Source organism: Excalfactoria chinensis, chromosome 12, assembly GCF_039878825.1.
Source record: "Excalfactoria chinensis isolate bCotChi1 chromosome 12, bCotChi1.hap2, whole genome shotgun sequence".
NCBI lineage: Eukaryota > Metazoa > Chordata > Aves > Galliformes > Phasianidae > Excalfactoria > Excalfactoria chinensis.
In genome coordinates, this window is record NC_092836.1 from 17,272,511 (window position 1) to 17,293,466 (window position 20,956).

Sequence of the window (20,956 nt, forward strand, 5' to 3'; positions counted from 1 at the left end):
TCCTGGATGTGTCATTCTCAGTGTTTTGTTAGCAAGAACTATTTAAACTGTGGTTCTTAGTGCAGGTCAGATTTTCCCTGCAGAAGCAGGTAGGAAATGTGTGTAGTCCTGTGTAAACCAAAGGCTTTCAGTGGCTTTCTGCCTTCTGTCCAGGTTTGCTTTGTGTTTAGCTGTTCTCCTGTAACCTTCCCTTTGCTCCAGCTTTGCATCTCCCTATGCCTTTGAGACAGCCAAACACAAACCCTGTGAGTGAAGCTGCTCCATTACTTGAAACGTTCTGACTTTGTTCTTTCAGAAGCATTGGTTAATTTTTGCGTGGCTGAACCTGCTTTCTCCCCATTTATTTCTCACTCTTTCATCCTAATTTTTTTTCATTCCAAAATTGTTCCACGTTGTTCTGGAAGGCAGAGTAAAGCCCAATGCTTCAGGGAACGGCAAGCCAGCAGTTTCTGCTGAGTAGGTCTGAAGAAACGGGCTGCTTGAGTGAATGAAGGGAAGCGTAAGGCAGGCTTTGTTAGGAAAGGGTTAGCTTGGAGGTGCTCAGACTGCTGGCTGTGCGTGTTGGTGTCCAGAGGCATCTCGATTCAGCTGCTCTCTTCCTTCTTTCTGTACACATGGCTTCCTGTTGGGATTGAAGACGTTTTTTGTTGAGTCAGTGTGCGTCGATCCAGAGGTCATTGCTGCAAACATTGTGGTGAGTACAGGAAAGTTGGCTTTAACCTCTTGAAATCACGGGACTGTAGAATACCCAGTATTTGTAGAGGCACTTTATGAGAACTTCCAATAGTGAAAACCATCAGTTGCTACTAATGGAACAGTTTTTGCCTTTATTTTCTCATCCACACGTTAACTCAGAAGTTAAATTCTTTAAAAATTAGCTCTTAATTAGAATACATGTAGAGCAATGAGTGCCAGAAAAGGAGCTTTTGTGTTGTGTTCCCCCTCCCCCCATTTGTTTAAACTTACCCTAAGAAGGGGAGGTAACCCCATGCACTGCCCTCGTTTTTGTTTGGAACAGCAAGTGAAGCTGGGTAGTCCTGACTACGTTGATTGCAGTAATGATGAAGCAACGGAAGACTTCATGAAAAGAATTGAGTGCTACAAGAACTCCTATGAGACTCTGGATGAAAATCTTGACAAGTGAGTGATGCAGTAAAGCTGTGATCACAGCTGGGTTATATTAAGCTGTTTCATTAGGGGATGGGCGATCCCGTGTTGGGGCTGAAGGCTTTCTGGCCATGGTTTTCACAGCTTGAGCTCTATTTCTGCTGGTAAACTAGAGACAGTTGAGGTGCAGCCTGGAAGCTTGCATGAGGGATCACTGCCTTGCAAGTTTATCCTGGGACTGTGCTCTTCCTGATTGCTCCTACTTGGAGAATGGTGCGATTCTTCTGGGTCACAGCCAACACTTTCTAAATCGTTGAGCCGTGGTGATTTTTGTTATTGGTGTTGTTTGTCTTTCTTTAGTTTGTGTTTTTTAATGGATAGGGAGCGCTGACTGATCTGTAAACATAGATTAATTTGTTGATGTGGTGGGGATCTGTTTTTATCACATCAGTCTTCAAAATGTGACTTGCTGTGGCTCATTGCCCTTCGTTTCATTCCACTAGAAACTATGTGGGGTCTTATTTTATGTTTTGTTGTTGTTTGCTCATGAAAGGGATCTTTCTTACATTAAAATAATGGATGTTGGAAGGAGTTACCTTGTGAACAGAGTAATGGATCACATTCAGAGCCGAATCGTCTACTACCTCATGAATATCCACGTGACTCCTCGGTCAATCTACCTCTGTCGACATGGAGAAAGTGAACTCAATCTGAAAGGGAGAATAGGAGGGGACCCTGGGCTGTCTGTCAGGGGGAAAGAAGTAAGTCAGTCCCTGCAGAACAAGCGTGGCTTTGGGTTGTATTTCCATCTGTGCACGTGTGTGTAGTTTGTGCTGCATTATTACAGCTTCCTGCCTCTGCACCTTTTTAACATCTTAAATGATCTCTTAGCTGTGTGCGTTGGTAGTGGGAACTGAATGGATACACTTTGTGTGCTGTGGTTTGGTAGAAGCTCTTCTGTCTGTTTTCAATTGAAATGACTGCTTATCCTCAGGCACAAAGCACTTGTCAGGGAGGCTTTCATTTTAATTGTACTTCTGTAAAATCCGACCTTGTTGGCTCAGCTGTAAAGCTCACAACTTAAAGGGGAAGGGAAAATTCCTAAAGATAAAAGTGGGAATGGCAGAATACACGTCTTCCTTTTACTCCTGTCCTTCCCTCCAGCATTCCCCTTGGCTTAACAGAGCCTGCTTTTAGCAAAAGCTTTGACAGAGCCATGTGGCAAAGTTATAATGAGTTTGCAGAGGCTAAAGCTTGCGGCTTCCAATCTGACACGGTATGTTGCTTCTGAGCCCTCATCCAGCATCTCATGGCTTTTCTTTCAGTTTGCCAAGAGCTTGGCACAGTTTATTAATGAGCAAAACATCAAGGATCTGAAGGTTTGGACCAGTCAGATGAAAAGGACCATTCAGACCGCTGAAGCTTTGGGAGTGCCTTATGAGCAGTGGAAGGTTTTGAATGAGATAGATGCGGTAAGTTCTCCTCTCAGTGTCTGAAGGGTTGCTTTGTTTGCTAGAGATGCAGGAAACCATCATCTTGTAACGACGTGCCTTTTATGTGATAGGAGGTCGTCTAAGCGGTGGATCTGGATGCTAGAAAATTGTCTTGCATTCCTGTTAAATGTTTTCTTAAAATTTAAGGATAATTGATTGAAGAATGATGATAGATGTTTGTTTTCCCCAGTAAGCCATTCCTCTGGAGAAGAAACAATGCCAAGAAACTGTTATTAGTGGGTGGGGGCTGGAAGGGAGAGGAAGAAAAGACAAAGGAGCATTGCTGGTTGGCACTTCCAGCTGCACCTGTAGCACACAGAGAGAGCTGCTGGAGGTAACGCAGCTCATAGGATGGCCTCGCTTGCCAATGTATGTAGCTTCACCCCAGTGAGTCAGTGATTCATGCGGTAATTGAGTGATTCATTCCACCAGCATCTGGGCCCAGCTCAGTGTCCCGTCCTTGTGCCCAAAGATTCTCAAGTGTCAGAGTGAAAAAAAACTAATAATGTTTAAAGTTCTGTTTCCATGTGATTGTACTATTAAGTGCTGTCTGCTTTCTGCACTGTTGGGAGTGGGCACGTTGTCATTGTTTTTATTACCTGTAGGGAGTGTGTGAAGAAATGACGTATGAAGAAATACAGGAAAATTATCCCCTTGAGTTTGCACTGAGAGACCAAGACAAATACAGATACAGATACCCTAAAGGAGAGGTATGCTGCTTTGTTCTCCCAAGGTGACCGACTTCCTCATCATCCTTAATACAGACATGCTGACTATTAAAAGCATTTTTCTTCCCTATAAAAGTGCTCTTCTCCAGTGGAAGGCACGTAGGAACTTAAAGGACTGATTCCAGCAGCCTGGTCTGGTGGTTGGTGATCCTGCATGTAGCAGGGGGTAGAAACTGGATGATCTTTGTGGTCCTTTTCAACCCAGGCCATTCTATGATTCCAGTCCATGTCATTTGATTCAGACCTTGAAAAAATAATAGATTTGGAAAACCAGTTGAGGTATTTGATTTTATAAGCATTGATTTTACGCTGGTCCTGCAGTGGTGCAACAGGAAAACTGATTGCAGAGCTTCAGCATATTGCCAGTGCAAACGTGCTGTCAGGACTGCCTTTATTCATTGCTGTTGTCGATAATGGTTATTTTGCACTCAGTTCTGGATGAAAAGCTGCAGAAATCCATAGCCATTTTGGTCTTTCACTTTAATAAACTCCTCGCCTCTGGGAAAATAACTTGTTGGCAGCTTTTCTAGAGCAAAGCCATTACAGCAGAGCAATTACCAGCTGCCACATGGCCTGTGTGCTGGTGCTGAAGGCTTTGGATCCGGGGCAGCAGGGCAGGCGGGTAATTGCAGCAGCTGCTCCGCACCCTCAGTGATAATGAGGAACCAGAGCTCCGAGATCTTCTTTGCCCAGCAGTCAAAAGTAATTCACTGTGATAAGAGAAGGCTTCTCACAGGTGTGACCTCTGTCTCACTAATGAAGCAGTCATTAAGCTGCAAAGTTCTCCTAATCCGTTTGAACAAGAAGCGTTTGTTTCTCTGATGGAAGCCTCCTCTCAATGGGGGATCCCCGTGGTGGTCACAATTGGTGCCTGCAGGCAGGGCCAGCCATGGTGTGGGGCTTCACCTGTATGTTTGCTGATGTCCTGGATGAAACTGGGGGGATTTTGTGCACATTCTGGAATTGGTGTCTGATTTCATACAGTTCTCCCACCAAGGAGATTTTTTCTCAATCCATTTTCTCTTTGATATAGGAAAGATCCAATTTAGGATCGATTGAGCTTTTAATTTAGGGAAAATGATTACTCCAGCGGTTGGCAGTGTCCCAGTATAGTGTACAAAAGATGACTAATGTGCAGTTAAGGTATCCGCTGTATATATGTTATATGTTCGTGTTCTCCCTGTTTCATGTTCTGTTCTTTTCCCTTCCTGCCCCACTTCTTTCCCAGTCCTACGAAGACCTTGTTCAGAGGCTGGAGCCGGTAATTATGGAGCTTGAAAGGCAGGAAAACGTGCTTGTCATTTGTCACCAAGCCGTCATGCGCTGTTTGCTCGCATATTTCCTTGACAAGCCTGCAGGTGAGTTTTCCTTCCTATGTTACAAGTGGTCTCCTTTGCTAAGATACTCTGAAAATCTGCTGCTAAAGGTTGGGAGCAGTGCCTTCAGCTGCCCTGCGATGGTACAGGAACTTGGACCAGGCAAATACACGCGCTCACATTTCATCTATTATGTGACTTGATGGGTGATTTTACTGAGCTGCTTCTCACCTGAAATGTGGATCTTTCTCCTTTATTTTAATAGCATATCTGTAGTATGCAAGGAATGAAATAGGTGCGCTGTCAGACCTCAAAGTGCTTGGCCTGGCACTCGATAGAAGAGTTAAAATGTTATCTGTATGTCGTGTGTAATTCAGTGTTTGATTTCCCAGAACAACTGCCTTACCTGAAGTGCCCGCTGCACACCGTCTTAAAGCTGACCCCAGTGGCTTATGGTGAGTAGTGCTTCCAACCAGTCCAAATGCAGCATTACTAAAGTCTGTGTTGTCTGTAAAGGCTGTGCAGTATTTAACTTAAAATGGTTATTTAGGTATAAAAGAGAATGAAACAGGCTTGACTGTGTGTGTGTGTCCGTACAGCCTTGTTAGAATCCACGAATCCTTTGGTTTCTGTTTGCTTTGTGTTATGGCAAAATATGTGTTTTTATTGTGAAGCCCCCAAAGCTGTCAGTGATTGGATTTGCTCATGGATGGTTTTCTTACTTGGTTTGTATGCTGTTATTCTGCTTCTTCTGGCAAACTCCTGCCGCTTTGCTCTAGTCCAGTAAGATCTCAGCTTTTCTGGAGGTGTTTGAAGGTCTTGCTTGTTAGAAGATGAGCGAATTGAATTACGTGTAGGGTTACCATCCTAGGGAGGCTCTTATCTGTACCCTTGAAACAATCGTGCTCTGTTTGTCTGATATATTTGTTCCTGAACCTTCACACCACCGCATGAACTTCCCTCATTTCCTTTTGCTGGCGTGTTTCTTAGCAGCTGTTCTGAGTGCTGAGCTCAGGGCCTTCAGCTGCAATTTGCTGCCAGCTGTGGAGCGCAGGATGTGGGTTCCAGCATGTACTTCTCTCTGGTTTCAGGCTGGCAGCTTATGGCATTGTGTGTACTCTTCCACCCCAGCTTAGCACCTGTCTGCTGTAAAGTGTCCTTAAGAGATGGCTTAATTGTATCTTCTGATACCTTATCACAGGTCAGATCGCAGACCAAGAGTGCACAATTTACCTAGGAAACAGATGGCCAAAGAGAGCTGAGTTGTTCATTGAATGGTCAAACAGTCAGCATCAAAAAGTAGCAGTGTAGAAACATACTTTGGTTTGGTTTTAGATTCAGATAAAGTAGAGGCAGAATAACCAGCTGTTTATGCTGGGAGGCTTCAGAAGAGATGTGTGCCACCGAGTGGTGGTTATCCCCTGCACTAAGTGCTGTGGTGACATCTGCTGTTCCCAGCCTCGTATGACAAGCTGCAGTTCAGGAAACTGAGCTGCAGAATGAGAACAATAAAAACAACGAGAGCTTTATTTAAAGACAAGGTCGGGTTTTGGAAACTGACTCCTCTCAGCTCAGCGGCCATGGACTATTTCTTCAGTTGAGGGTTTGGGGTTGTTGTTGGTGGTGGTGGTGGTGGTGTGGTTTGGGGTTGGTGCTGGTGGTGTGGTTTGGGGGGTTGGTGGTGTGGTTTGGGGTTGGTTGGTTGGTTTTTGTGGAAAGTTTGGTGACTTTGGCAAGAGGGCCTGTGTATTTTCATCGAATCATAGGATGGTTTGGGTTGGAAGGGACCTTTAAGATCACGTAGTTCCATCCCCCTGCTGTATGTACGGACACCCCCCTTTAGCCCAGGTTGCTCACAGCCCCATCCAGCCTGGCCTTGAGTGCTTCCAGGGAGGGGTACCCACAGCCTCGCTGGGCAGAGGTGTTTACTGGCACACCAGGTGAGGATGGGGAAGTGGTGTGAAGGGCTTTCCTTGGCCTTTTGCCTTCAGTGAAAGAAGGATTAGGGCATTTCAGTCCACCTGCTTCCTAGAATGTGACCACTTCAAAGTACAGGGCTGTGTGAAATACTTACGTGCTGCTGCCTCTATAGAATTATTTCAAGCTGAGGCCTCGCTGGCAGCCATGGGGACGGGGTGAGTGGTAGGGGCTGGGAGGCAGACAGGTGGGGGTCTGAGTGGGAGCACAGAGCAGAGAAGCTGCGCCTTGCTGTAGGCATGGACCTTCTCATCACCGATTCAAAGCCAGTTAGTCTGAAAATGTGTTGTTTTTTTATCAACAGGATGTAAAGTGGAATCTATATTTCTGAACGTTGAAGCTGTAAACACGCACAGAGATAAACCTGAGGTAAGAATGTTATTTTTGAACGGGAGGTTTTGACATCATGTTCCGATCTCGCTGATTCCCATGTCCTTGTGGTTAGAAGTGATTTTGTAACTGCTGACCACATTCAGTCTTGCACACGAAGCTTTGTAAGGGTGGAAAAAACCTTCTACTGAGCACGGGATCCATCTGAAAGCAGTACGAAGTTCTTCAGGTGTTGTCACTCAGCAGAGGTAGAGCACGGACACAAAGTGCAGTCAGGAATGCCACGCTTATTTTGGAGAGAGGCAGTAATGAAGTGATGATCCTCTTCTGGGACATCAGAGTCATCAGCTGATCTATCACTGGGGTCCAGGGTCTGCAGAGATGCTTTGTTTAATGACTCGGGTGCTGTGAGTTCTGGAAATGCTAGCTTTGGCCATTCACAGTCAAGGCATTTCCATCAGGCGGTCGCATTTCCTTTCCTTCCTTCTCTTTCCTCCTTTCTCTTTGTGCTTTACCACATGCGTGTCTTAGTTTGGCTTGTTAGGTTCAGGAAATCCATTCTCATTTCATGGTGCCTTAAAGCCTGGTGAGCATAAATGAGGATGTCTTAGAGGAAGAGTTGCTGTTATGTGTGTCGAATTGAGTGGGTCAGTGTAACGTGTCCAGTTTGTCTCATTAAATACTGGTCCTGGATTTACAGCCTGCCGAAGTTCCTTGGGAATTATGTTGGAAATACCACCTGATGTTAATTTGGGAGGAAAGCTGTTCGTGTGGCTGGCAGCCATGTGGTCATGCTGGCAGTGGTGAGGGAGCACTTCAGGTGCACACAGAGGACGGTGCAGGCAGTGGCACGGACACAAAGCTGGTTTAGAACGAAAATAGATGGATACAACAAACAAGGCAAAAAGCAGGGATGTGTTTGGGGTTATTCCACAGAACCATTTCCCTGCCCTCCAAAGAAACCCAAAGTGGGGCAGTGCGGGTGGGATCTGTTGTTTGTTAGCATAGCTGGGTAAAGGGCCGAGCCGGTCCCGTCTGCATTTGGATGTTGCTCAGAGTGCTGTGCGTGTTTCAAAAGCTTCCATCTGCAAAACCTACAAAAGTGCCGATTGTTCTGTTAAATTAATTTTTCAAACACTGTTGAAGTCAAAGCACTTAATTAAGCGTCCTGGATATCAGCAGCACTCAGCAAAGAGGCTGCGATGAGGAACTGCCTGCTGTGCTGTTCTGTGCCCACACAAGGAATTTGTTGCCCTGCCTGCAGGACAGAGCGCTCCTTATCTGCTGCAGCGGAGGGGATGTACTTTCACCCTGCTGCAAAGTCCAGCAGTGTTTGTTGATGGTGCCTGTAGAGCTCATTGTGTGCGGTTGATTTGGCTGGAGTGGACTGAAGCCTTGTGTTTGTGGCACTGCAGGGCTGAAGTGGCTGACCTTCTCAGCTGGAGGAGTCCTGTCTGCACTGAACACAAATCAGGGCGTTGCTCGAGCTACTGCCTGGCTCCTGTCTTTAATGATAAAACAAGCGCTGGGTAAAACATCTGCTTTGTGCTTCTGCCTTGGGAGATGAGGGACAGATAGCAATGCTGCTTCCAGCAAGAAAAGCCAAGTCCCCTTCTCCCTTAGTTTTGTTGAGGGAGGAGATGAGGTGTTTGTTACTGACTTTGTTTATCTCAGGGTGAAAGGCAAAAAGTTTGCCTTTGACGGGCAATGCTGTGGCAGGCTGGGCTCCTGAGGCTCATTTAGCAGCCCGTGCTGTGCCTCCTTGCCTAGCAGGCAGCAGAAGGTAACGTGTGATGGGGGTTTTGCTGGTCCTGCTGCTGAGAGGTAAATGCTCTGCTCTGTGTCTGTGTTGCTGTACAGAACGTAGCCATTTCCCGACCTCCTGAGGAAGCTCTTGTAACGGTCCCTGCTCATCAGTGAAGGCCGGGTGCTGACCAACCATCCAACTTGGGTGCTGTTTTCATCTGCTGCTTCAAAATACATTGAAATAATAGCCGTTCCAGCCGTCTTGAAAGAAAAAGTAACGATGTAAAAGCAGAAGGCCAAAGCCAACAACCCAAAGCCTGCAGTGAATCTTTGTACAGTGCGTGGCTTGAGAGAACGATCCCAATAAAATCCTCCTGCCCTGCTCGGTTCATTGCAGATGAGCTGCTGAGCAGTTCTCGGCTGGCTCTGGACCGAGTGCTGTTTCCACGTATTGCTGTAATGTGAAGGTGCTGCAGCAGTGACTCTCAGAGCTGTTGAGCTGCTATAACAGCCAGTGAGCGTTTAATGTCAGCTGGAGCGGGTTTGTCCAGGAAAGCCATGAAGCACATGCTGAGTTTGTTCTCCAGGCACTGCTGTTCTTTGTTCCGGGGCCTTTGGGAGCAGCTGGGGTGCTCTGCTGCACCAAATAACAGTCTGTAGTTGCTGTGCAGCCTTAATCCCACTGCTCTGCAGTGCTGGAGCTCCGTGTGTGCTCACCAGTGGAGAGCAGAGCAAAGTAATGCCACAACTGCTGGCGAAGGGGCAGGAATGTGTCTAAGTGTTTTCAATATGCAGCTTCCCTTAGCAGCTGTTGTGCATTAACTGGCCTTCAAAGCAGAAGTGCCTTTCCATTCCCTTTTAATGAGAAACCAAGAGTGGAAAAATAGATGGTCCTTGTTCTGCTGGAGCTGGCTGTGTGAGTGCCTGGTGCAGCCTTGCTGGCTCTGGGGATAACACAGCTCAGCTCAGTGCTGGGAGAGGCGCTGAGCGATGCAGGGAGCAGCAGGTGGTTATTTGCTGGCCAGGCTGAGGCTCGCTCTGCTTGTAGGTGTGTTCTGTCTGATGGATCGGTGCATGGCCTGCACGAGGCTCTGCATGAGTCCAGCTGGACTGCAGAGACATGCTTGGAAGGAGAATGCTGAGCAGCGGGGCTGTAAAACTGAGGATGTTACCTGGTGGCAGTGTGACGTCTGCCAACGTGCCTTCACATTACCAGCTTGTTATTCCATCTGCCCAGTGGTTTGCTGCCTACCAGGAGCAGAACTGGCTTTCTAGCTGCAGGCATCAGAGGGTCAGTTCCCTAAGCAAGCTAGACACAGAGCAGGGAGGGCTTTCCCTCCATCCAGAGTCTGTCCCTTTTGGTGTGGCTGACGATCTTTGCTATGCAGTGTTATTTTTCTCTTGCACTGCACGCGAAATGCCAGCAGTGATCAGCAGATGGGAACAGGGCGTAGAATGTAAAATAGACCAAGGTGCCGTGAACATAACATGGAGAAACCTGCTGTCCAGAACCAGCCGTCCCACCAGAGGTTGGAAGGTGTGGCTATTGAGATGCTATCTGAGCATCCCTGCTGAGCTCTGGGCTTTGGTTTCTGTTCCCAGGCTGGGAGCTCTCCTTGTGCTTTGCAGTCACACTGAGGCAATGAGCATCAGAACTTGCCCAGTGTCTGTCTGTGTAAGCGCTGAGCTGACCGAAGCTCTGCTGGTGCCTCGTGCCTTCAAGGACTTTCTGTCTTTCCACTTGCAGAATGTAGGCGTGGACCGGTCGAGGGAAGAAGCCTTGAGGACGGTCCCCAACCACCTATAGCTGCAGCGCCGCAGGCAGCAGCCCTTCCTCCAGCACCTGAGCACGGAGCAGCAGCTCAGGCCCTTGAGAACAGTGACGGCATCGCCGGGCAGAGCGCAGCTCCCCTCCACCTTCGGACGTTTGGAATGTGATGCGGCCGCTTTGCAGAGCAGCTATGGCTGTGCTGAGCTCCTGGTGCCGAAAGGCAGCGGTGAAAAGAAACCCGTGGCGGCGGAGTCCAGTTGGTTTTAGACTTCTGTATGTAAAGTTGTGCTGTTTCAGTGGCTTTTAGTGTTCATCTGTGGGTACTGCAAGATGCTGAATTGCCCGTGTTGATTTTACTGTCAGATTTTAACTAGACTTTACTTTCGTTTAAGTGTTTTTCTAAGAATTTCTCTTATTTCTACTGTGAATGGTTGCCTGGAGTTACGGGGAGGTTTATTAACATGGCTGGAATCCTGCATTGAGAGCAGTGGAGGCTTCCTGATGCAAAACTGCCTCCGATCAGAGCTCATCAGCTGTGCTGGCTTCTGTCCTTTGCTGTGATCTTGGCTTTGCCCCAAAGCACAGATTGTCACCAGAGGGGGAGACTTTCCCCTTGGGAAACAAATCCTGCCGAGGAGTTTTGCCGCCTGATGGATGGTAACGTTTTGCAGGGGCCAGCTGTAGTGTGGAGGGCAGAGACTGGGGGGATAATGGCTGTGGGATGGGGGTGTGTGTGTGAGATGGCAGGCCGGGCAATGGGAGCAGGCAGTGCAGTGCAGTGCAGTGCCCAGGTGTGTGCCCGGCTGCTGGAGGGCCTGGCTGCTGTTCTGACCGTGGGCTGGGAAGGGCTCCACAAGCAGAGGCCAGAGGAGCTGCTTTTCTTTCTAGCACTGTGATTTTGAGGCAATTGTGGGATGAATCTCAATATGTATTTTTCTCTTTCCAACCACATCTAACAGCTGCGTCTGGAAACAGTACAGAAAGGGTGGGTGGCATTTCACCTTTCTTATAGCTCATGCAAGAAAACATCAGGTAAATTGTGAATCCTTTGTCACGTGGCATGTCTGCCCCTTTGTCTTTCACTTACTGTTTTTAAGCAGCCTCCCACTGCCCCAGCTCTTCGTTGCTGTTCTGTAGTTCTCTGTGAACCTCCAGTGCTCCAAATGGCTTCTCTGTGCCCGCTGCCCTCCTGACTACTGACCTGCTGTGCATTTGGTGTGATACCCGCAGCCAAGTGAGCCGCCAGCGCCGTGCAGGCTTTGTGCTGGAAAGGGTTTGGTTTGGGAAGTTGGCTTGTTTGTTTTCTATTCTCCAGGCCTTCTCTTGCAGTGACCGAACCTCCATCTTCATTGTTGGTTTAAAAACCAAAACCCAACTTTGTTCAATTCCTGTGTGAAGTTCCGGGTCCTCATAAGGCTGTTTTGTGAGCTGGGGCTGCGCTCTTTTCTTGGTGCAGGGCTTGTCAGCAAAGGTGCTGCTGCTGTGGTTTGTTTCCGTAAGGAGCTGCTCTGCTCAGGATGTAAGCCATAGCACAGCGCTGGGCTCCACTGCAGAACAGGGCACGGAGTGACCAGGAGCAGCTGCTGTGAGCACTGCTGGCTCCAGCTTTGTGTGTGTGGCCCATTAACTCAGCACCATTCTTCACCCAGCTGTGTTGGTAGCTGTGGTGTGAGGAGGGCCCGCACAGTGCTGCTCGGCGTACTTAACTTATTGATGCATGGTAACCAAGGCCACCTTTGTGCTCAACACATAGGAACACTTTCCCCCCCCTCTCATTTTGTGTTCCTTGGGAAAGCAGCGCTGTGCTCCCCCAGACCTGCTGTGACCAGGAGCCATTCCCAGCTCTTCCACTGAGCCATGTGCCCCTGCTTAAAGGGCTGGGAAAGCAGGGGAGCAAACCTGCTCCAAGGAACATGGTGGGAGGAGAGGTTCCCCTGGCAGGAAGGTGAGCTGGAGGCCGCTCTTTCCTCCCCTTCTCTGACCTCTTTGCCTTCTCAGAGGTGCTGTATAATTCCTCCAGGCTAAACGTGTTATGTGCGGTAGGTATTTTTATTGCCTGCTTTTGACTATACTGTGAGTGTTTTACTAAGTGGGTGTGCTGTTAAGAAAAAAAGGAAAGGTTGTATAGAAGTGTAAATAAACTGTTATGCTGATACTTGAAGAGAAAAAAATGATGAAGTTGGGACTTTTGGTATTAAAGCAGCAGCAGCATCCACACCCCCCCCCCCCCCCCGGCTGCTGGGACTCACTGCCAGCTGTGTGACTTCCAGCTGGGCACTGCAGAGCATCGGCACCACCCCAGCAGCTGCCCTCGTGCTGCCCTCCTTCCTGCCATGCAGCACAGGGAGGTAGAAACCCTGGTCCAGCCTTGTGTGTTTGTGTGTTTCACCACCTTCTGACTGCTGACGCACTCGCTAGCTCGGATACTACAGTCTTCTGAATGAGACTGAACTGCCTTTACTTACATTGTCAGCCTTCATTGTTGTAGCCTTTCAGACCGATGTAATTGTTTGACATTTGATCCAAGCAATAAAGATCAAATGCTACACCCTGCGCTGCCGTGTGTTCTCTGCACTGCTGCAGCAGTGGTTCTTTAAGGTAGGAATGGTGAAGGTTTGCCCAGCGGAGCAGGAGGGTCAGACTCTTAATGGCTTCCTTGTCATTGCAAGTTGGAGGGCTGAATCAGGCTTTTACACTACGCTGCTCTTGCATCCTCTTCCACATGCCACCTTCTGGCACACATTTGCACGTACAGTTGAGGCAGCATGAAACCTGCAAAGGCTCTTGTCATTCTAGAAGGGAAGAACAAAGTGAGTGAAGGGAGCTGTGCTGGTTAAGGGGTCTGTGCTGCAGAGATGGAGAGCAGAGCGGCTGCTGCCCGGCTCCTTCCTGCAGGACACATTTGGAGCAGTCCCTGGAGCCCGGCACATGGCAGCAGATTTGCAGCTCAGTTGTGCATCCCAGCCCTGCTGCAGAAGTGAAAGTCGGGAGCTGTTGCAACACAAACGTTTTTAAGAAGTTCCTTTCTGGGAAGGGGAGTGAGTTTGTTTCTTATTTGCTCCTAGCAAAGAAAGATCAAGGCATTCATTAACCAGGGATGCACAGCTAAGGGCAGCACCTGCTGCAGCCCCCAGCTGCTTTACATGGGCCTCAGAGAACCTCAGAGCCCATGGGAATCCCTCATAGAAGGGTTCTTCTTATCTTTGTAAGTGAAGAAGGCTTGAAAGTTTTATCATTTTCTACCGTGGATTAAACACAACTGGGGTTTAATTGGATATTTCTGCAGGAAAGATAAAATCACAGCAAAGAATGGAAGCTTTTAATGTGAGTTTCTTTGGAGCGAGGACAGAAGAGCCGAGGGCTCAAAGAAACACTTCCAAAAGACAGCTTCCATTCTGCAATGCAAAATATACAGCACAGGTATTTATAGATATATAAAACAGAACTACATTCAAGTAACCAAACAATTTACATTTTCCCAAACAGAGAAAATAATGCACGTGATTCACATACCTCGCCCCTGGCCATGCATAAAAGAACACTGCCAGTAAATCAGCAGTTACACGTCATTCACCACGCTACCGACGCACTGACACAGCACTGGGCCGCAGCTGGGACACACGCAGCACTTGGCACTGCAGCTTCTGCTCAGAACACTGAGGGCTGTTTGAAGTCCGGCTCCGCTCAGATTATTTTTCTAAGATCTGTTCGAATTTGGGGTTGGTGAAGGAGAAGCCATCGAACGCGGACTGATCCATGGAGTCGATCAGGTTCTTGTCGCTGTAAGAGAGCTTCGGCTTCTCGTTCAGAAATTCTCTGTCGAAGTTGTTGTAGTCACTCGGCGACTTCTGTTAAATAGAGAAGGAGGAGCAGTTTGCGATGGGGCTGCAAAGCCGGCTTCCAGAGCAGCAGCGCTTCCCAAAGCACACTCTGAGCACAGTGAACAAAACCCTCCCTGCCTGTTCAGGGCAACACAACAGCACCACCATCACTGCTTGGGTGGAAGCAAACAGCGCTGCACCGCCCTGAGGAAAGAACCACCTGGACTCGTGGTGAAGCTTCACTTCAGTACCCAGCGATTCCCTACTGCCACAAGCCATGCAGTCACATTTAAACCCATTCCATGGCATCAACAAATACTTGTAAATTCCTGAGAGCACTGAAGGTCTGCGTTCACTCAGAGACAGACCCAATGCCTTCCTGCAGCTCTTTCGTGTCTGGATAAAACTGATAAAACCCCCCTTGGCTCCTATGTGGGCATGTGCAATATTGCCACGAAACAAAGACTCATCCACGTACCACTTTGGGCTTGAAAGGAGGGTCAACCTCCCTCCTCTCTAGGGTCGTCCAGTTGATGGTTTTGAAGAAAGGATGATCTCTGATATTCCCGGTGACACCGAGTCTCCGTGTCGGATCTCTTTCAAACAGCTGCAAGAGAAGATAACCAGTGATGCCTTACATTAGCTAAGAAGGCAGGTGGCACTGAAGAAGTAAGGGGTGTGCTGCTGAGCCAGCAAAGGCTGCTAAGTCAAAGTAATCTGCTAGCTGATAAGCAGCTCCTTTACAAGCTGAGATTTCAAAGAACCACAGAAAGTTCTGAGTTGGAAGGGACCCTTAAGGCATCCCTTACTCCTCCTGCAGTGAGCAGGGGCACTCTCAGCTCCATCAGTGCTCAGAGCCTGACCCTGAACGTCCCCAGGGATGGAGCACCACCACCTCTGTTTTTTACAATAAGGGAAGTGAGGCCCAAACAAACAAAAAAGCCCTAAATCCCTTCCTTCCTAATATCCAATCTAATCCTTCCCTCTTGACCTTGAGGCCATTTCCCCTTGTCCTGTCACAGCAGACCCAGCTGCAGGCTCCGTCCCCTTCTTTCTTACAGCCCCTTCAGATACTGACAGGCTGCTCTCAGCTCTCACCGCAGCCTTCTCCATCTGCACAGCTCAGCTCTCTGCCTGCCCTGCAGTGGACTCGTAAGGGAACACCCCTATTTGGAAGAAATACACTACGATGACCCACTCAAGGCTAACAGACTTACCTTTTCTAATATGTCTTTTGACTCCTTGGTAATCCAGCGAGGGTAGTGAGGTGTGTCCACTCGGATCGACTCAAACAACTCATCTTCATCATCCCCGTGGAAAGGAGACTGTCCAATGAGCATCTCGTACAGCAGGACCCCGAACGACCACCAGTCCACAGAGAACGTGTACTTCAAGCCTTGCAGAATCTTGTTCCAGAGAAAGAGTGCGGGGGAAGAAACGTGACTAATTGGCACAAGGCAGAAGCGCATGCCAGGAAAACAGAAGCTGAGCTTAAGAGGAACCTTTAGTAACTGCATTCGCTGGGGAGGTGGGTAGTCCCAGCAGTGTGCCAGTTTTTGCTCTGCATTGCAGCTGCTCACCTCACAGGTGCACACCTGTTTGTTACTGCAGTGCACACACGCACTTTGCACAAGCCCTGCCTGCCAGCTGTGAAGGCAGAAGGGAAGGTGATGGATTTCAACAACTGAACAACCTGCATTTCAGGAGAAATAACTGCAGGTTTTGTAAAGCGCAGAGAGGGGACACTCACAAACCCTAAGAACCTCCTACAGAAGAACTTGGATCTAATGTTTCCCTTATGCTAATCAGACTATGCAAATTGCATGTTAATTTTATGCTAATCATGTATTTTTCTTTTTAAATTTGAACTGTTTTTCTTTAAAGGCCAGAATAACCAGCAATAACCACCAAGGCCACTCCAACACGGCTGTGTTAAATCCCCACCACAGCACGTGGCAGTGCCGCACTGACCTCTGGAGCAATGTAGTCCGGGGTCCCGCAGAACGTGCTGGCCTTGTTCTCACCAACAACATTTTCTTTGCACATTCCAAAATCCGCTATTTTGATGTGGCCTTCTTTATCGAGCATCACGTTGTCCAGTTTCAGGTCTCTGCAAAAAAGGGATGAAAGGTAAATGGCCATTTCGAAAGACAAGGGAATCGTTTTCGTGTTCAGGTGCGTGCGTTTCCTCCCTAAGTTGCATGCCTCACCATGCAGCGCAGCAGTGCAGCACTGACTGCGGAGCTCAAGGGAAGGGCTGTCAGCTGCCTGGAGTGTTTGGCACAAGCACCAACATTCAAAGCCTGCCCAATTTTAGTTCCACCTGTGACTCGTTCCTAGTTACAGCACAAGGGGCTTCGTGTGCTGTCTGAGACGTGCCCTCTTTGTGCCTCTTCTCAGAGCTGCACTCCTCATGCAGCAAGAGCCTGTATTTAACAGCAGTTTCCAAAAGCTACGTTCCCTCCCTTTGACTGCAATGTGTTTTCTGTCCATCTGGCTGCAAAGGCACATACCGAGGAGGGCAGGCTGAAGAGAAATGGAGCAGCCCTTACCAAGAAAGACTTGAACAGAGCAGATTTTACATGAGAACAGGGCAGCCTTTTCACCAGCTACCTACACTGCCACAAGAGTGAGCTGCAGCACGAACCAGAAGAGTGAGCTGCTGTAAGAACCAAGAGCTCCTGCTTTAATGCAAGGCACCAGGAATCCTGTGTTTGGACATCTGAGACAGGGAAAGCTCACTGTATCACAGGACACTGCTCTTATCTGGCTGCAAGCTCCAAAATCATCTACAAGGGTGCAAAGGGTTCAGTGACGTGCATCGCTACCTAAAACTGCTCCAGTTAGGCTCTGAGATTATACTGGTAAACTTCCCGTGTGAGATGGGGAAGAAAAGTACCCTTGGCTTTGCTGATGTCCTGGTGGTAAATGGTTAATGCTTCTCTGAGAATATTCCCTACTCTGAAATCTCCCTCTAGGAGCACCGATGTGATGTAGGGACAATTTACAAGCAGGCCTGGAAATGCTCTACAAAGTTTAGGATGGAAAGATTTCCTGCTGATAACAGGATGCTGCAACAGGTGCTTCTTTACAGCAATGAAGGGGGATGGGCACTACTGGACACCTTAACGAACAGGTAGTTACCAAACAGTGCTTTAGAGACTTAAGATCCTTTGTAATGTGGATATTTACAGTAAAAAGCAGATGATGAACATCTGGTCCCTGATATTTAGACCTGGTGAGGCAGAAGCATCGATTCTATGGTTCCACATAGATGGCAAAAGCAGAAGACTTTCAAGCTCAGGGATTTCACAGGGCTGGCAGGAGCTGATGCCCGCAGGGACCCTCAGCACTGGCACCGAACTAGAAGGACTCGTGATTTGAAGGGAGGGTTTAAAAATAACAGACAAAAACTGCTTTTGTGTAACATAAATAACATTCCACCATTCTGGTTGCCAAGGAAAAGACACAAAGATACAGAATTCATCTCAGGCATGTTAATGCCCTTGGAATAACATCAAATGTCTGACAGACAGCCTTTACTTGTTACATCAATCAGTAACTCAAAGAGGCATGAAATGTCGGGGCGATTCCTAGTTCCCACGCTGGAACTAGATGGCACTCACCTATAAATAATGCCTTTGCTGTGAAGAAACTGCAGCCCACATAAAATTTCAGCTCCATAAAACCTGAAAAAGCCAAAACGCCTTTTAGTTTAGTTTGTCTTTCCCAGCTAAAACATCAGAGAGTGCAGCTGGACGAAAGAACGGACATTAAACTTCACGAAGCGAGAAGCGTTGTACGTTCCTTTAAACACTCAGAAAGAGCAAAGCAATATTTAACATTAGACCTGTATTTATACAGATGGATGTTATCATCTGCGAGTTAACCTCCACCACGCAGCTGTGACACCCAACAGCAGGGACAGCAACTTGCTTTAATGCTTCATTCCTCTTCCATTGCAAATGCTGTTCCTTTTCTGCTCTTTAATAGCTTAGCACGTGTTTATAGAGAAATATGCAAGCAGTTTTGAAATACAGTTCCTGGGAGCTTAATACTCACAGCACTGCTTTAAGGGGGATGGGGCATTAAAGGCTGAATCTGAAACAGACCTCAGTGCCGATCTCTTTCTATGCTTGCCCAGTTGCAGCAGACAGGCTGAAAAGCAGCCCTGCTTCTGTCTCAAAAAGGAGGTGATAATCCAGGATACGGAGGAAAACATTTAAGGAATGCTTTCTGTTCCCCCGAGAATGTGCGCCTTTAATCCAATGAGCTTTTCCTCAGTACAACACACAGTAACACCAGCCATTTTCCTGTCCAGCTATAAAATAGCACCGGTGCTTTTGGGTACCCTGTGCTGTTATGGTTCAGATTCTCCCGTGCACTCATTCAACAACACAATTACAGGCATTCTGCTGGGCGAGGTAGCTAAAAACTGATCTAAAACTAAATGTTATAGTGGGGATAATACGATATTTTTGCATCTTTTAAAGTTTCCAGCTCTGGTATCTTTGCTGCAGGTTACTGACAGAGTCACACACAAAGCACCTTCCCATTTTTATTAACATCTTGTGTGAAGTGCACGCTGTCCTGTGATATTTACTAGATTCTCCCAGCCCCCTCCAATGTTGTTTTGTTTTCTTAGGATTTTCCCCCTCCTCCCCATCAAATACTCTCCTAAAGGGCACTAATGCTGTACTTTTCCATTGCTGGCTTATGTTGTGGTTTACTTAGCATCTCTGTGTACAGGCATCCCATAAAGCAAAACACGACAGTGCTGTGTAAGTGTTAGAACCAGAAGCAGTAAAACCATAAAGACTACAGGCATTCATGGATATTGGGACTGAAGCACTGTGGACTTACGTTGCTCTGTAGAGATCAAACCGCCCCTTGTCTTGTATGTGAAACATCAGGTCTCCCCCATTCAGGAACTCCATAACAAAAAAGAGGTGATCCTGTTTGCAGATAATCAGAGATCAGAACCATCACTGATGTCATTGCACACACGTTAAGTAGCAGCGTGGCTTCAGGGTACCAAGTGGCCACGTTCCTCATAGCCTGAAATATTGACCTGTTTCATGCACCCCTAAGAGTGTATGAGGTATAGATTTGAGTAGCTTGATCTTATAAGGGCTACGAGGCTGTGCTGCTGTTGCCGTTAGTTTGTTTTTATTCCTTTACCTTTGTCTGGAACGTGCAATAAAGGTGTGTGAGAAATGGATTTTCCCATGCAAGTGCAAGGACCCGCTTCTCCACCATGGTACATTCCACATCATCGTCAATCAGCACCACGTCTTTCTTCAGAGCTTTGATAGCAAAGAACTCATTCTTTCCTTTTAGCTCAGCAAGCAGTACCTACAAATGAAGCAAAAGATGAGATTACAGCAGGAAAAGACTGCACTGATGGTATCAATTAAGGGAAAGTCAAGGGCATTTACAGCAAGTGCCATGACAACTAAACAACCACATAACTGGGAAAGGTGGGTGAGATTTGGGAAGGTGAAGCTGCTGGGTGTAGCTAAGAGGAAATAAGGTACAAAGAGCACATAACACAGGCACAGCAGCTGTCAGGGCAGTTCTTCTGTCTCGTGGTAACATAAATAGATGCCTGTTTCTTTAATGGAGTGTTTCAAGCCAGCAGAGGACAGACCCTGAGGAGGTCACATCACTGCTGGACACACACAGAGCAGAGGCAGACAGGAGTGGAAGGTCACATCGCCCTCCCACGTATCCCCTCTCATCGCTCTGAGTCCGTTTCTATACAATCATACGAGCATGAACCATCCTTCTGGATAACAGGCAACTCCTCTAAACTGGATATTAAGTAATTCAAAACCTGTTGTGTATTATGAATCCCTTCTGAGTTCAGGCAGATTTAGGCAAAGGACTTTTCACATCTTTAGCAGGGATGGCTATACTCTAGTTCTGTTAAAATATTATTTGAGTGGCTGCAAGACAGTTCTGGTCAATGGAAATAGCCCATAATACCGCCGAGATCAAGCAAGACTGTCAGTTTAAGCTCTGTAAGTTTGCTACATACCTTTCCAAAACTTCCTTTCCCCAGTACTTTATGGAAGACAAAGCTCTCTATATTGAATTTTCTCCTGCTTGCAATTCGTGGCGCTGTCTTGGCAGTGCTTCCCTCCCACAGTTTATCATACTGGCTGTTATCTGCTAATTGAAAGAGGGAGGTTAAAGTTCAGTATATTTAGGAAAACTGCATGACTTAGATCCCCTGCTAGGAATCAGTGACACAGCGTTTCAATGCAATGACAAGCTATTTCAGTTCATCTGCTGCTGGGACAGTGGCCAATGTAACCACGAGGGTCGAATCATGTAGTTTACAACACGTGTAAATTACTGAAGAACATTTGATAATGTTGGATTGGAACCTGTGATCATTTTTGATGCTGGGTTTAAGCAACACATACATTATGAAAACAGAAGACCTTAACTTTATCACTAAGGCACAGCATGATTTGGAGAACAGGACAAGAGAGGTTAGTTCTAATGAGGAGAGAGGCCATAAAGAATCTGGTTTCTGTCTGATCATAGAATCACACCAAGGTTGGAAAACACCTCCAAGATCATCCAGCCCAACCATCCACCTACCAGCCTGTGGACTGAAAAAACACCGCTCTTTGTCAAGAGGTCGTCAAGCATTTTG

General features: G+C 47.4%; 2 protein-coding genes across 8 annotated transcripts in view; one reads left to right on the forward strand and one right to left on the reverse strand.

The window, feature by feature from the left end:
• Positions 1 to 13,022, forward strand: part of LOC140257632 (6-phosphofructo-2-kinase/fructose-2,6-bisphosphatase 4) — a 35,198-nt gene extending 22,176 nt beyond the window's left edge. For both annotated transcript variants that reach the window (XM_072347068.1, XM_072347067.1), the window contains exons 6-14: positions 638 to 694; positions 1,019 to 1,140; positions 1,661 to 1,868; positions 2,433 to 2,579; positions 3,206 to 3,310; positions 4,557 to 4,686; positions 5,037 to 5,099; positions 6,926 to 6,990; positions 10,445 to 13,022. In XM_072347068.1, the coding sequence (XP_072203169.1) occupies positions 638 to 694; positions 1,019 to 1,140; positions 1,661 to 1,868; positions 2,433 to 2,579; positions 3,206 to 3,310; positions 4,557 to 4,686; positions 5,037 to 5,099; positions 6,926 to 6,990; positions 10,445 to 10,504 (957 nt within the window). In that variant the 3' untranslated portion in view covers positions 10,505 to 13,022. The remainder of the gene's footprint in view (positions 1 to 637; positions 695 to 1,018; positions 1,141 to 1,660; positions 1,869 to 2,432; positions 2,580 to 3,205; positions 3,311 to 4,556; positions 4,687 to 5,036; positions 5,100 to 6,925; positions 6,991 to 10,444) is intronic.
• A 743-nt stretch (positions 13,023 to 13,765) lies between these two features.
• Positions 13,766 to 20,956, reverse strand: part of PRKCD (protein kinase C delta) — a 41,404-nt gene continuing 34,213 nt past the window's right edge. For 5 of the 6 annotated variants that reach the window (XM_072347451.1, XM_072347450.1, XM_072347453.1 and 2 more), the window contains exons 11-18: positions 20,330 to 20,463; positions 19,471 to 19,644; positions 19,153 to 19,244; positions 17,916 to 17,978; positions 16,261 to 16,399; positions 15,507 to 15,695; positions 14,768 to 14,896; positions 13,766 to 14,316 (exon numbers count right to left, since the gene is read on the reverse strand). In XM_072347451.1, the coding sequence (XP_072203552.1) occupies positions 14,158 to 14,316; positions 14,768 to 14,896; positions 15,507 to 15,695; positions 16,261 to 16,399; positions 17,916 to 17,978; positions 19,153 to 19,244; positions 19,471 to 19,644; positions 20,330 to 20,463 (1,079 nt within the window). In that variant the 3' untranslated portion in view covers positions 13,766 to 14,157. The remainder of the gene's footprint in view (positions 14,317 to 14,767; positions 14,897 to 15,506; positions 15,696 to 16,260; positions 16,400 to 17,915; positions 17,979 to 19,152; positions 19,245 to 19,470; positions 19,645 to 20,329; positions 20,464 to 20,956) is intronic. The other variant, XM_072347456.1, reaches the window with a different exon arrangement.